This window comes from Lissotriton vulgaris, chromosome 1_2 (genome assembly GCF_964263255.1).
Source record: "Lissotriton vulgaris chromosome 1_2, aLisVul1.2, whole genome shotgun sequence".
In the NCBI taxonomy this organism is placed as follows: Eukaryota; Metazoa; Chordata; class Amphibia; order Caudata; family Salamandridae; genus Lissotriton; species Lissotriton vulgaris.
Genome location: NC_141686.1, coordinates 128510148 through 128525952, shown reverse-complemented (window position 1 = coordinate 128525952; position 15805 = coordinate 128510148). Strand labels below are relative to the sequence as shown.

The following is a 15805-nucleotide window of genomic DNA, read 5'->3' as shown; positions in this document are numbered from 1 at the left end:
TGAAAATGGTATAGCAACGTCGGCAGTCATTCACGGCTGCCAAGGCCCGGCTGCGAGATCTTATACTCCAATATACTCTACTCTTTCCGGCCCGGCTGAGAGTCATCTATGAATCGCGTACTCTCTTCTTTGACACCCCGGAGGAGGTCTTTGGTTGGACAGACAAATGACGGAAACTCAAGCCCCACACTCCACCGCGATTTGATTCGGAGTAGTCCTCTGGAGAAGCGGCGAAGCGCCTTCCTAAGACTAAAAAGACCACAAACCGGAGATCACTGTCAAAGCGCCGCTCTAAATCTCAAGGTGCCTTTGGCTCAAGGGGTAATGGCACTATGCGTGACTCCGCACCAAGGAGAATGAAGACTGCAGGCAGCAACGGTACATTGAATGGACTGACTGGTAAACACTAACTCACTTCTTTTATTTCTCTTTATCTTTTGAATGTATGACACAGATATGGGGGTCCTAACTGCTGTGATTTGTGCATTATTTACGCTGATGGCACTGTATATGGGTCTACGTGAGGCCTTCTCCCTAATCTTCTTTTCTCAGGTATTTGAGACTCTAATATATGTTTGGGGATAGTTCTATGGGGATCCATTGGTGTAGAGCTGTGCCTTGCCCCCGTTGGGGGCAGTGGTACGACGCTCACTGAGACAGATACTTCTACTGTTTTGGGGTATTGGGGGACAGGATTTCTTTATTTGTATGATGATATTTGTTATTGTCACTACATCTACTGCTATGTATACTTTTGAAATTGCCACTGTCATCCATGTTATTAGGTTCACAATTATATACCATCACCCTATATGCCCCAAGATTTAACAGGGGTCGGGAATAGAGAGCTCTGAGTCCTTAGTTGGAACGTTAATGGCCAATTTGACAAGATCAAACGGGGTGCTGCAGTAGTCAGTGCTGACGCTGTGCGAGGCAGGGCTTAGGAGGCCATATTGGGGGTAATCTGGGTTGGCGCTCGAGTTGTTGGTCGCCTCCCACCCGCCTCTAATCCATTGATAAGGATGTTGTCATCCAGTCCGCGCAGCGGGCGGGCGCGGCGGCGCGCCGAAGGCGCGCCAAAGGAGAGCCCGTCTGCGCCCGTCCGCGACCAGACGGGGCTAGGGGCTACGACCCCTGCCCATTTTCTCGGCCCTCATATAAGATATACCTCTAATGAGCTACTCAGTTTGAGACCTTCGCCAAAATGAAAATGTCATCATCTGTATTGCCCTTCAAATCTACCCTCCTATTGTCAACACTGCCGTATCTACCCAAGAGGCACTATGACCACTGAACATCGGCACTCTTTTAAGATGTTTCTTCTAAATTGTAGATCCCTGCCCAAGCATCAAACGGAAGTATCCCTATTGCTTGAAGAACATAAGCCGGATGCAGTCTTCTTTACGGAGACATGGTTAACCTCATCTTCCGTGCCTGATCTCGTTCAAGCATTACCACAGGGATATCAAATAGCCAGGACAGACCGCATATCGGGGAAGGGAGGAGGTTTAGCTATAGTATTTAAAGACAGTTACATATGCCGATGCATTTCCACCTCTATTCTGGACTGTGAAAGTACGTCATTTAGCCTGGAACTTTCACCAAATTTAAATTTCTCTGGAGTATTGGTCTACCCCCCGCCTGACAGTTTTTAGATTCTGCGCCCTCAGCAGTTGCAGATTTTGCCACCACCTCAGCTAACTTCATGCTGCTGGGCGATTTAAAAATGAATTTCGAAGACATCCACGATCATGCTGCCCAAGAATTAATCGCTGGCCTATCCGCGCTACAGCTGACCCAACTGGTCCCCTCACCTACACATGTAAAAGGACATTTGCTGGATCCCGTGTTTAGTAACTGCCTGGATCTAGTGAATGAGCCCCCATTGTACTCCCGTGGACAGACCATCGACTTGTCCCTTTAACTTGGTACATCCATAAATTGCCTGTTCTTTCTACAGGATTACGGGAAGCTCGAAATTGGCCTAAACTGTCAATAGATGAGTGGGCTCATGAACTTCAAGCCACAATACCCTCTATCACCATAGATCCTACGGCAGCCAATGGCACTTTCAATGACTGGATAACCCAGTCATTGGACACCATTCTACCAGTAAAGGCAACACGGGCTAAAAGATCTAGGATCTCAGCCCCCTGGTACACCTCAGAGCTTAGGGAGATCAAGAGTAAGTGTAAAAGGCTGGAGAGGAAATGGCGTCTGGACTATACAGACTTAGATAAATCTGTGTATAGAAATTCCATAAGGGAATACAAGCTTGAGATTAAGAAAGCTCAATCTCGGCACTATACAAAAAAGATCACTGAAGCTAGGTCCAATTCTAAGGAAATCTATAGAATAGTAAAAAGCCTTACTGTTCTCTCCCAGCCCCCCATAAACAGTGATAACTTACAAGTCCGCTGTAACGAGCTGGCAGACTATTTCTTCAATAAAATAGATTCTATATACTCTGCCTTCCCTACTACCCAACTAGATACCCCAGTAGCCATTTTTGGATATGCCAAAACTGACATGACGGATAATAGTCCCAAGTCACCAGTACTGGATAACTTTCCATTGCTGCACTCTGACCTATTAGCCACCTTAATGACCCAGGTAAAATCGGGCTCTCTCAGTGACCCCGCTCCTCCGAGTTTCTTAAGGACCGTCGGTCAAACCATTCTCCCGGTTGTATTGAAGGTACTCAATGCCTCCATTTCCACCAATACAGTTCCATCTAAGTGGAAAGAGGCCAGGGTAAAGGCACATGCTAAGAAGCCCAATCTGAGCACTAACAACCTCAGCAATTATCGTCCAATCTCCCTGCTTCCTTGGGCTAGTAAATTACTGTAAACATACATTAACAGCCTCCTGACCAATTTTCTGGAGAATAACAGCCTCCTTGACCCCTCGCAGACCGGCTTCCGCCCCAAGCATGGGACGGAGTCGGCTCTGTTGGCGGTCCTGGAGGAAACAAGGGGCATCTTAGATCGGGGAGGATCGGTGGCAGTCATCCTCCTCGATCTGAGTGCCGCTTTTGATACTGTAAATCATACCATCTTATTCCATCGTCTCCGGGACATTGGGATTCAAGGAGGAGCGTTGGAATGGATCTGCTCATTCCTAACGTATAGAAATTTCCAGGTTTTTGAGGGAACTACCATCTCCACCAGCAGGCCCTTGGACTGTGGAGTTCCGCAGGGTTCCTCGCTCAGCCCGACGCTGTTTAACGTCTATATGAGGCCGCTGGCTGGGATCGTCCGCCCATATGGTATTAAGATCGTGACCTATGCGGGCGATACACAGCTGGTGGTCTCACTGGCGCGGGCGGAGGACCCTGTGGGCACAGTGGATCTGGCGGGCTGCTTGAGTGAGGTCAGGAGCTGGATGACCCTGTCTTGTCTCAAACTTAATGGGGATAAGACAGAGGTCATGCTGTTGGGCCACTCAGCTCCAAATGCAATCGACCAGATCTGGCCAGCGTGTCTGGGTACTCCTCCAGTTCCTAAGGATGCCATTAAGAACTTGGGCATCTGGTTGGACAAGTCCTTGACGTTTGACCATCAGGCTGTTGTACTATCTGCCACCTGTTTTGGCCTCATTAGAATGTCGAGGAAGATTCTTCCTTTGCTACCTTTTGAGGCAAGACAAATTGTGGTTCAAGGACTGATTCTTTCCAGGCTGGATTTCGGAAACTCGATTTACCTTGGGGCCCCAGACTTCACATTAAAGAAGCTGCAGGTGATTCAAAACTGCGCTGCTAGGACCGTGCTTCAAATTCCCCGTAGGACCTCTATAAAACCTGAACTAGCAAGACTGCACTGGCTCCCGGTGAAGGACAGGATCAGTTTTAAATCTCTTTGTGTCGCCCACCAGTCTTTTTGGGAAACTGGTCCAGTGATCAGTCGCCCCCTAATTACTCCCTACCTTCCTTGCAGACAGCTACGGTCTACCAATGCTTTATGTGCTGTTGTGCCTAAGGTAAAAAGGTCCAGAGCGGGAGGTCGCTCCTTTTCTCTGAATGCGGCCAAGCTTTGGAACAGTTAACTTTCCACTTAAGGTCCAATTCGGACCTTACCTCTTTTAGAACTTTTTTGTTTAATAAATAGTTGTTTCCGTTGCGCTCACTAACTCAGTCGACAACACACGATTAGCACTCAGCACTTGGACGCCCCTGGGCAGCTATTTGCGCTTTATAAAATTCATTTTCATTTCATTTCATTTTCCTGCGTCAGGCTAAGCAACATAAGGCAGGGGTTCTCTGTGTACAGGAGATGCACCTGGCGGGCACTAAGGCGCCCTGTCTAGGACGGTTTAGGTTTGCACACACATACCAAGCTGGCGTTACTAGAGGCTCCAGGGGAGTTGCAATCCACATACACCATAGCTTTGCCTTCGTCCATAGCCGCACGTGGTCAGATCTACAGGGCAGATTTAATGTAATATATGGGACACTATATGGAGAGTCCATTGTCCTAGGTAGTGTATATGCCCCTCCCCATTTCATGGTCCCTGATTGAAAAATTGACAGTGCTCTGGACCGACCTCCCGTCGGCGATGACAATAGTTGGGGGGAACTGGAAAGATGTTATGTCCTCAATATAGGATAGATTCGTGCCACGGCTCGAGCTACTGAGCCTCCGGATTCCTAACTATTGCCCCAGGTCCGCGGCTTGGGGTGGGTGGAACGTGGAGAACTATGCACCCTGATATACATGCATAGACTTATTTCTCCAATGCTCTTGATTCCTTTTCATGCCTAGATTATGTCTTCCTATCAGAGACACACACACATATATTGCTTGAAGCCACAATTCTCCCTAGGGGATTATCAGACCATTCCCCGGTGTCCATTCTTTTATCCCTTGACCCCAGGAGCTCCCGTTTTCGGTGGCATTTGTCGCCATGGTCGCTACGAGATGAGAAATATAGGGCACATATGCTTATGTCTTTAACCGATTATCTAATACGTAGCACTGGCACAGTGGAGTCGCAGGTCACCCTATGGGAGGCTATGAAACCTACTCTCCGGGGCGCAGACATTGCCTTCTGTACTGCCCAGCGTCGGCTGCGATGTGATAAACTACTTAGCATCGTAGCACAATTACTTGATTTGGAGCGTGTTAGTAGAGACACAGCGGGACAGGCTGCGCGCAGACACCTGCAGACGATGCAGCAGACATACACCAGCGAACTCCTCAATGAAGCCCGCCGTTATTGGCTTGCCACTTGTAGTCCGATTTACCGGTGGGGTGACAAATCAAGTGAGCTGCTGCATTGCTTGTGTCAGCAGACGCTGCGCCCCCAGACGCTCCCGAGTATACGTGGACCTGATGAGACAGCGCTTACGGACCCTTCCGCCATTGCCAACAGCTTTGCCGCTTACTTCGCGGACCTTTATGCCCCCGTGAGGTGTTGCCAGGGCCATGGGGCAGAAATGTATTGATGACTTCCCTCCTCGCGCTCTGTCCAATACAGCACGGGATGCGCTGGACGCTCCCCTGTCGGCAGATGAACTCCAACCTGCACTATTGGCTATGCGAGTGGGAAAGGCACCAGGCTCAAATGGCTACCCTTGTGAGTTCTTCCAAAAATATCACACTCAACCTTTAGGGAAGCTTCCTGAGAGTGTGAACTCCTTCCGCCCAATTGGCGACACACTGAGATTGTCATGTTTTTTAAGCCGGGCCATCCACCAGAACACTTCTCGTCCTATCGTTCAATTGCTTTACTTAACGTGGAAGCTAAGCTTCTAGCGAAAGTGATTGCAAATCATTTAGTCACGTAACATAACATAACATAACATAACCGTATATTACGGAGCTGATTCATCCTGACCAGCCAGGCAGGATTTATGCCGCACCGCGCTAGGCGACACAACATTAGGTGTGCCCAAAATACCATCGCTGCGGTCGACATGCTTGGTACTCCAGCCGCTTTCCTGATGGCAGACATGAACAAAGCATTTGATTCCCTTAGTTAGACATTTCTCTTTGCCCTGCTAAATCGCCTCAACATCAACTCCCTGGCTGCTTTTAATATTTGTTTGCTCTACAGGGATATAACTGTCTCAGTTTATGTGACTGACTCGGTTTCCGGAGGTTTCTCCGTCGGGCGAGGAATACGTCAGGGCTGTCCGCTCACTCCCTATCTCTTTTCCCTAGGTATGGAGCCGCTCGCAGCTTGGATACAGATAGACGCACACATGCACAGCTTTGAGTGGGCTCCAGGCATTTTCGATCGCATCGCGCTTTATGCGGACAATGTCCTTTTCTTTCTCACGGATCTAGATCGGACTGGCCGCGTCTTCTCCGCATCATGCAGATCTTTGGCGAAACCTCTGGAACTGGGGCAATTCCTTTCTATAGCCGTTGCGAGATGGAGATTGACTGGGCGACTGGTCACAGGAGTTTGTGGTGGCCCCCGATGGCTTTAAATACCTGGGAGTTTATCTCTCTTCGCATCACACACCACACACTGGCGTGGAATAGGAATCTCGCCCCCCCTGTGGGCTCATGTGGGGGATCAGACACCAGTATGGTCACACCTACCTCTGTCCTTGTCTGGTAGTTCCGCCATTTTTAAAATGATATCCCTCCCTCATCTCCTGTACCAGCTACAAAATCATCCCTATCCAATAAAACCTACTTGGTTCCGCCAATTGAATGCAATTCCAGCCCGCTTCCTCTGGGGGGGGGGTGCAGCACGGGTAGCTCCAAGGACCTGCTTACAGTCTACCTACACAGGCGGAGTGGGCATCCCAGATATTCAGGCATATTATGTGGCTGTCCATTTGCTAGTTCTCAATGACTGGTGGTATCGTGACCTTTGGGACCCGGCATGAACGGTTGAGCAGTGTTTGTTGGGGGATAATGCCCTCCACATGGTCCTCTACTCAGCGGCATTACTTCATGAACTACCACCTGCCACATCCACGATTTTTAAGATTTGAAAGACGGCACTCCGCCAGATGGGCTGGTGGGGGAAACTTACTAGGGAGACTCCATTGTGAAATAATGGCCAATTATTACAACTAACACACCTGTCCGGGTTCTGGGCTGGGGGGCTATTGGGATTGATACAGTGGGGGCAGTAGTGAGTGGATGCACCCTTAAGTCCTTCTCTGAACTACAAACAGAATACGATATGCCCCGTACGCAATTCTATCGCTATCTCCAATTCAGACATGCCTTTACCCCATACCTGTCCCACTCGACGGAAATCTCTGAATTTAACCCCATTGAAGCAAAAGTTTTTATGGGTGACCTAGGAGATCACAAGATTACTCAAATATATGGCACACTTATTAACAACACCCCCACCACGTTGTCTAAAACTAGGGAGACATGGCAGACAGATCTGGGTCCCCTGGAGGAGGGTGATTGAGTGGAGGCTCTAGAGTCCCCATGCAGCGCAGCCATTGCGGCTCGCCTGCGCCTCATCTAGTTGAAATAGCAGCATAGAGCCTATTACACCAGACCTAAATTATGGTGTGCTGGACTCATCGCATGCTCCACATTGCCAGTGCTGCAAATCCCTAGAGGGTACATTCCTACATACTGTTGGTCATGCTCTGCATTATCTAAGTTCTGGAAGGGGGTGTTTACATGCATATCAGAGGACTTGGGGTGGACCATAACCTCCTCACCGAGACTTGCTCTACTACATATTACGGAAGATGTAGGTGGGAATAGATACAAGTGTCACCTCTTATTCTTGGCTCTTACACTAGCCAAACGGGATATTGCCAGGGTATGGAAAGATGAATCCCCACAGTCACCTAGGGTATGGTAGACTGGTCTAGATTTTTGTATGGGCTTGGAGCTCCTGGTCTTTGAGGCGAGGGGCTACCCCCGTAAACATTACAACATCTGGAAAAGACGGGCCGACTATAGAGGACTATATCTAGAGACTCCACCCCCAACCCCATCTGATGCTGAAGAACCACTACTATGATACTCATCGTTTGGCATATATGTGGAATTAGTAATCTCCTTGAATGTAGTTGACAGGACCTTTTTCTCTATCTTAGGCTATTATGTTTCCTGAATGCAGGCAATGTTGCACAGATGTCCTTTTGTTATTTCTTTCTTCTTTTTTCTTTTCCCTCTTTCCTTTTCTTTCTTTTTCCTTTCTTCTCATGCTCTTCTTTTTTGTGGCTATTAATCTTTCTTGCAATATTTTCTTTTTGGAATCAACCCGCTACTATTGTTCAAAATGTTGCTCCATATGCTTGTTATCACTGCTATATGTACGGGGTGCTCTTCAAGACGCCAGTGTTGTATTGGATGTCAACAATAAAATAGGTAGTGAAGAAAAAAAAAGTAGCAATGTTACTTCAGTTCACCGTATATTCCTCTTCCATTCTCCCCATCATTGCTTCAGACTCCTCTCCTTCTCCCACTATCGCTTGCTTTACTTGAAAATCTAACAGTCTCCTTGTTCTGAGCTCTCCAATGTTATTCCACATTGTCCACCAAGCAATTCTCCCACTCTCCCCAACTTCATATCCACCCACTCACACTCCTATTTCAACACTGCACACTAAGTGAAATTGCACATATCATCTATTCACCCGCACATCAACCTATGTCCCCTCAACATGGCAAATTTGACACAACTGGAAAAAATATCATTTAATCTGAAAGGTCAAGAAGAACAATTTGAGTCCACTTGAAAAGAAGTTCCGGATCTGTTTGATTTCTAATCACGATTTAATCTGAATAACAGTTTCCATGTAGCGTTATTTGTATGATTCTGAAATACTCCTAAACATAGCAGAATTACATATAAATGAATGGTATAAATATTATTATATTTACAATCTGTAAAAAGTGGGACGAGATATAAAATGGAATATATTTTCCAAACCTGATAATTAGGTGTTTAAACATGTAACAAATGGTTTTGAAACACCTAATTAATATGCAACAAGAATAAAGTTATATATTTTAAGCAACCCATTTGTAACTAATAATAATCCTGTCCAGCACTTCACATTGTTGCAGATACATATAGAAAACATATGCATTGTTTTAAGTAGTTATTAATGCTAAATAATAAGCTAATTGGTTACATTACTCTTGACAGGATTGTGACTATTTTTTGGAACTTTTCTAAGCTTGAAAAGCGGCGAAAAAACATGATATTCTAATTTACATAAAATTTGTATTTGTTTTGTCTTATGTTTGTGTAATTAATTTGCTGATAAACATACATAATAACATTTAACTTGTTTTAAACCAGCATTTGCAATGCCGACAGGTCTGTATTTAAAGGAATGTTGTATTGCAATGTGAAGCCTTACAATTAAACAGCATGGGATTAGATATGCACTTGTGTGGAGGCAAGAACTATTGAATAATATTGGTGTAGGTTAAATGTCAGGTGACAGTTGCACAGTCAAGCCAGACTTGAAGGTCCACATTGGTTAATGACTGCCCTCCTCCCATCAGTGCTGCTGTCCGAGAAAAACAACATCAATTATCTAGTTATCTAAGACACTTTAATAGCATGTATTTGCCATGTGTGTGCCCCTAAAAGGTCAAGCTAAGGCAGCTGGATAAATAAGGGAAATGATGACAGATGTGTGGAGGGCAAGCATTTTAGCTGTGGAAGCCTACAACTTCTGCCCAACCAAAACATGTATGTAAGATGAGCTCCAAACGTGTGCGGGGGCCAAAGACCCTCTTTGTCAAGCCAGACAATAAGAATGAAGACTGCTAAGCCTTATGTTGGGAACAGTAACAACAATAACTTGTGTCAGCGCATGAACACTGTGCAATACCTGCCAACACAAGTGATACTTGTGTTTATCAGCACTGCACAATATCACCCATCTGTGCTCATTAACATCAGCACAATATCACCCAGCACATATGAGGTCTACGCCTCAACACAGCAAACACTTGTCATCGCATCATGCAGAAGTTCATTGACACTGCCCAATATGTGCCATCATATGTGACTTCGACGCGCAACAAAAATGCACAATATTCATTCATTCAAGTGATGTTTGAGCTTGTTATCTCTGCACAGTATTTGTCATCACAAGTGAGGTTGACCTCATCAGTAAAACACTGTTCATAACACTTCAAGGTATCTGCCATCACAATGAGGTTTGAGCTCATCGCAATATTTACCATCACGAGGTGCATAAGGGTAGAGGATGTAACCTTAAGGCTAGAGCGAGCGACCTCGAAACTGGCGAACCGGGTTTGAGTCTTGGCAACAACGCTCAACATCCTGTGATTCTGGGCAAATCACTTAGGGCCAGATGCATCAAAAGGTTTTGCCCATTCTGTGTCTATGGGAAAATGTGTATGGCCCTAAAAAAAGGAATGTGTTCATCTCTAACAAAACTGGTGCTCATGTAAAGCGCTCTGATACCCGATATCCTCGGGTCTAGTTTGCGCTATATAAAACTCTAAAAAAATGTAAAAAACATTTCACAGTAATTTCCACCAACACGGCACAATGTTTGGAATACCAATAATATTTGAGTTTGTTAACTGCAAGATATTTGCCATCACAAGTGGCATTTGTGCTTATCAACAGAACTCAACCTATCAGCAATGCACAATATGTACCATCCTGAGTGACACCATTGCATATCGATGCTGCACAACTAGTCTACACTGTAAACAAATTCCTAGCTGCACATTATGGATCCTTTATCTGCTCACATGACGTATTCAATCTGTAACGTAGAGCATATAATATGTGAAACACTTGGTGGTCCATATGACCTACTGCATCTCAGCTTATCTGCATTATATCACATTTTCAACCATATATGCAGTATTTCATCGGTGCAGATTCGACAACTGTCAGGATTACTGACTCCTCAAGGTCATTTACAGACATTATTAGCAGTCCTGGGCATTTGTGTGATAGCCTAATGCATTCTGGGTATCGTAGTCTAGTTTTGCTTCAACTGAATGAATTGGACTTCAGAACAGAAACCAACGGTCTATATGTGAAAAGTTCAGTACTGGAGACAGTGTTTATAATAACTAGGCCTGGGAGAAATTTAAATTACAGCGGAGTAATTCGCCAAATATGGGGATTTTTGCATTACCTCACTACGCCACTAAATATAGCACAATTTGAAAGATTTACATTTGATATAATACAGTGTAATTTTACAGTAATTGCGCAAAAGCAATTTGCACAAATTTCACAAACCTCTGTTAGTAACCTGGAGAGGGGTTTTCACCCTAGCAATCATACCTTGTCTGAAGTCCTGCAAATGTCATGCCTTGCATCTATTTTCATCCAATCCTGGCTATTCATGCATTAGAAAGCGCAAACTTTAGAAGCCTGACATGCAAAGAGCTGTTGGATACCAGCCATGACTTGGCGAAGGTGCCTCTCGTGGCCCAGGGCCAGGCGGGAGCTACCTTCACTCAGACTCCTCGTGCTTTTCCACTGAGTGTCTGCTTATTTGAACAAGTGGAGCGAAGACTTCTTCCCTTACAGGGAAATATATCTATGCACGCCAGGCTCTCTCCTCTAACACCCCCACAGAAACTGCAAACCAACACCATGCTTTAGAGAGAGATTTTGTTTTCCAGGGACGTCTGCATCTGGTTGAATACTCAGTAAACAGGATTTTTATCCAATAATGAGACAGATTTAAAACAATAGTTGAAGAAAATCTTAAAGCAACACATTGTGTGATATTTTACAATATTTCTGGGCTGTCTTTTAATTGCAGGAATTTTGAAATATAGCATGCAAATTCTGTGGGTCGGACATATACCAATGAACACCCTTCACATTAGGGCCAATCACTGATTAAACAGTAGGGCGGAATATTGCATACATTTTAGGGTGAGACACTGCGTATACAACTAAGGGGAAATACCAGACATAGCTTCAACAGACTTACGTACTTCACGCTTGGCCTCCAAGGATGTCCATGCAATGTCCTCAGGAGAGTGGTTGAATCCTGCGGCACTCCAGATTCATGACTCAGAGTCCGGGCCAGGCGTTGAAACCTGCGACAGGAAGGGCTTCTACGTACCAATGCCCCGGTCCTCGACAACGGTTCTGAGGGTTTGTTTGTGTGTGAAACAACAGTACTTGCATCATCTTGATCATGGAAGGCATCTTCCCACTCAGTGGGTGTCTCACTATCCACCTCATCAAAGGGTGAGTGGGACCAGGTGGCCAGTCGTCTTCTTGCATAGGCCTTCGGTCCCATAACATCCCGTGGGTCAGGACTTTGGCGTACATGGGAATGGGCCGTCAAAGCCACTAACAATGACTTGGGAATAGCTCTGGCGATCCACCGCAAGTCATGACTACCACTGGCTGCCCCAAAGCGTTGGTCATCGATAACTGGGCTAGAGATGCTTGGGCTCTTTCCATCATCACATCCAGGGTCGATGCATCCTGGTTCCTCGCTGCCACTTTCGAGGATTCGTGATTTTGTCCAATCGCTCCACTGTAGACTACCAAGTTCTGTAGACCCAAACCTTCTTGCCTTCCGGCCCCTGACAGAGAAACGCGGGTTGACTTGCAGCGGGGCAGTGCTTGATTTCCGCCGCCCCCTGGTCCCTCTTCCCCAGCACGAGGACCTTTGCCCAATGGACTTCCTTCTTTGGGCCAAAAGTTCCTGAGATGGAATACCAACACTAGATTTTCTGCGCACCTTGGTTGCCGTCACTGCTAGACTGGGCCGTCTCTTTCTGTCAGCCCGACATGGCTCTGGCGGCTGCTTCTTAAAATGACCACAGAATATCTTCTCCATGGTGCACTGAAAAGGCACTATCAAAAGTGCAATTGGTCAAGGGACACCACAGAGCTCTCCTATTGAACAGGCAAACAGAATGGGTGATTGGTGATTTATTATCACAAAATGATGTATTAGGGAAGGGAGAGTTGCTGGCTAAGGCTTAGGAGAGCAGGGGAGGCTAAAATATTTACTAGATGAAAGACTGTAGGTAATGTGCAGTGTTGGTTACTGAATCTGCATTACTCACAAACGTTATTGATTAGGGACGAATGAGGATGATTGATGAGGGAAGCAACAGAGATGAATGAGTTTATAATTAAGAGATCAAAGTGGGTGGTGAGTGATTGATTAGGCCAGTGGGGGGTGGCTGTTCAGCTACTCTGGGGCAGGTTGAAGGTTGTCAACGAATAACGTGGAGAGAAGGGTTTAGCAATATTTTTGGATGTGGAAGGCACAGTTTATTTAACTTCTGCCTTGATTTGAGAGTTTTTTTAGAGTGTTGAAGCTCTCTCTTTTTAGCCTCTCTTCTTTTTCCCCTTTGCTCATCTCCTTTCAGGTATTCCCTTCCTGTATTCTTTTTTCCTCGACCTTTACAATATTTCTCCTAAGTGCCCCCACCTTCTACCTTTGTCCCTCAATTTAAACATTTTCCTTCGGCCTCCTTTTCACGTACGATCCTCAATTTTCTGCCTTGAGGTTCAGTCGCCCCCTTCAATGGCCTTCCTCTCCTCGTCCTTCCTTCCCCTTGCCTCTCTCCTCCGTTCCCGGTTCCCACGCTGCCTGTCCCTGCCTCCTGCCTGTCTTTGGGGTCTGCATACCTCTCCTGTCTGACAGGGCGGCTGGAACTAGAAGGTCAGTGTGGATTAAGGAACAGCTGGTGTGTGCGCAAACAGCACTCGGCCTCTTCACCCCCCACCTCCGTGTTCAGACTCACTGGGGCTGCAGTGCAAATCTGGGGAGAAACTCAGCGAGCACGTTCAGAGTGCCGCACGTGCTGTGCACAATTGTGAGTGACAAGGGGAGCGTCACACTCAGTTTTGCAATGTTACCGGTTTTATGGATGACAATAAAATGATTAAGCCAGATTAAGCCATTTCAGATGCCTCGATTTCCTTTGTTGATTAAGCCTGAGAGGCTTAGCCTCAACCAGAGGGGTTGTTGAGACTTCACACACTGTAGGTAAGACCTGTGGTTTTAGACACAAATGTCGAGTTTAGGTTCCTCTCTGTACTGGCAGACTTAGGCAACTACCCAGCTCAATGCAATGCTAGTTCAAGCATGTGATGTGGTCTAGGGATGGGGTTGATGGCTTCTAATTGGTGTGTTATCCGATGGCCCGATTTCTAATCCTGGCTTCTCCATTCAAGCACATTGTGTGATTCTGAACAATTCATTTTTTTTTCTCTAAATGATTAAATTCCGCTATTTGTCAGAATTGGGAGTGCCTTAAAGTGGACTACTAACCGCTAGGCCAATAGCCACAGTATTAAAGAGTTTTATAAAAACTCTAAACATCTACATGGATCATGCGATCCAGTTCAGTAGGGCTGGTCGAGCTCTGCAACCGAGACTTTCCAATGGTGTCATGCTGTGTTGCCATTGCTATAATGTTGTCATAGTCTTGGTTGTTGACAACTAGCTGTGGTTCGATACAACACTTGGGTTTTGGGGTTCTAGTTACAGCTCCACAGTGCAGTGCTTGGAATCCTCAGCTGTAAACAACTATTTAGTCTCTTGTGGTGGTCATGGCTGGGGTTCTCAGTTGCAATCCCTAGTGTCAGTCCCACAGAATGTTGGGCTTGGTGTCGTCACTTGTAGGCCCTAGTTACAGTCCCCAGCAGGGTTCCGTCTGCGGTGTGTCTTGCAGAGCGGGGTAAGCAGGGATACTCAGTCTGCAGGAATGAGTCACAGTTCCACAGAGGGGTCCTCAGCTGTAGACACCTAGTTAAAGTCCCAAGCAGCACTGGGTCTGCGGCCCTCACTCTGTTGGCCCTGGATAGAGGTGCATGTAATGCTCGGTCAACAGTGTTCAGATGTAGGCCTTAAGTACTGTCCCAAGTAGTATTGGGTCTGTGGTTCTCCTCGGCTGCTGAAACCTCGTTACACTCCCACACAGTCCTGGGTCTGAGATTCTCCTCAACTGTAGATACTTAGCTACAGTCCCTGGCAGTGGGGGGATCCAGGGTCCTCAGTTGTAGGCCTCAGACGTTGCCTCACACAATGGTGGCTCTGAGGTCAGGGGACAGTGCTTGCTGCGGAGTCTTCTGTCTCCTCAGTTGTAGGCCTCAGAGACATCCCACGCATTTCTTGGTCCAGAGCTCTCCTTTTTAAGCCTTAGGTACTGTCACACCAGGCGCTATGCAGGGCCGGGTCCAGGGTCTCAGTTGTAGGTCCTAGAGACATCCCACGCATCTCTTGGTCCAGAGCTCTCCTTTCTAGGCCTAGGGACAGTCCTACCAAGTGCTAGGTCTGGCTTCCTGAGCTGCACATCTCAGGGACAGTCCAGGGTCCTCAGCTGTCGACCATAGGAGCCGTTTATGCAGTGCGGGGTCGGGAGTCCAGAGCTGTGGGACATTAAGGACTGTCCAAGGCAGGTACACAGCTCAGGCACACTCCCGGGCAGAGCTGGGTCCGGGGTACACAGCGCAGGCACACTCCCGGGCAGAGCTGGGTCCGGGGTCCACAGCTCAGGCACACTCCCGGGCAGTGCTGGGTCCGGGGTCCACAGCTCAGGCACACTCCCGGGCAGTGCTGGGTCCGGGGTCCACAGCTCAGGCACACTCCCGGCAGTGTTGGCCCTGCAGCTCAGTGGGTGCGCGTCCGCTTTGCGCTCAGGGCTCCTCACTCACAAAAGCCCAGCTGCGGTCCCACGAGGCGCTGCATGTTTCTGCGTCCGGGGGTCTGTGCCTTGGGGGGCCTGGGTGGGGCACTCTAGCTGCAGTCAGACCCCTGCCTGGTGACGGGCCGTCCTGCTCTCGGCTCCTGAAGTTGCAGGCACCTGCGCACCGCACCCCGGGCTGAGGTGAAAAGTCCCGCGAGCGCCGCTTCACACTCCCCCCTCTCCCC

At 47.2% G+C, this 15805-nt stretch overlaps 1 protein-coding gene across 2 annotated transcripts in view; it reads right to left on the bottom strand.

Moving 5' to 3' along the window:
- DGKI (diacylglycerol kinase iota) overlaps window positions 1-15329 on the bottom strand; it is a 689048-nt gene extending 673719 nt beyond the window's left edge. For both annotated transcript variants that reach the window (XM_086952973.1, XM_086952974.1), the window contains exon 1: window positions 11895-15329. In XM_086952973.1, the coding sequence (XP_086809099.1) occupies window positions 11895-12754 (860 nt within the window). In that variant the 5' untranslated portion in view covers window positions 12755-15329. The remainder of the gene's footprint in view (window positions 1-11894) is intronic.
- Window positions 15330-15805: the final 476 nt, after the last annotated feature.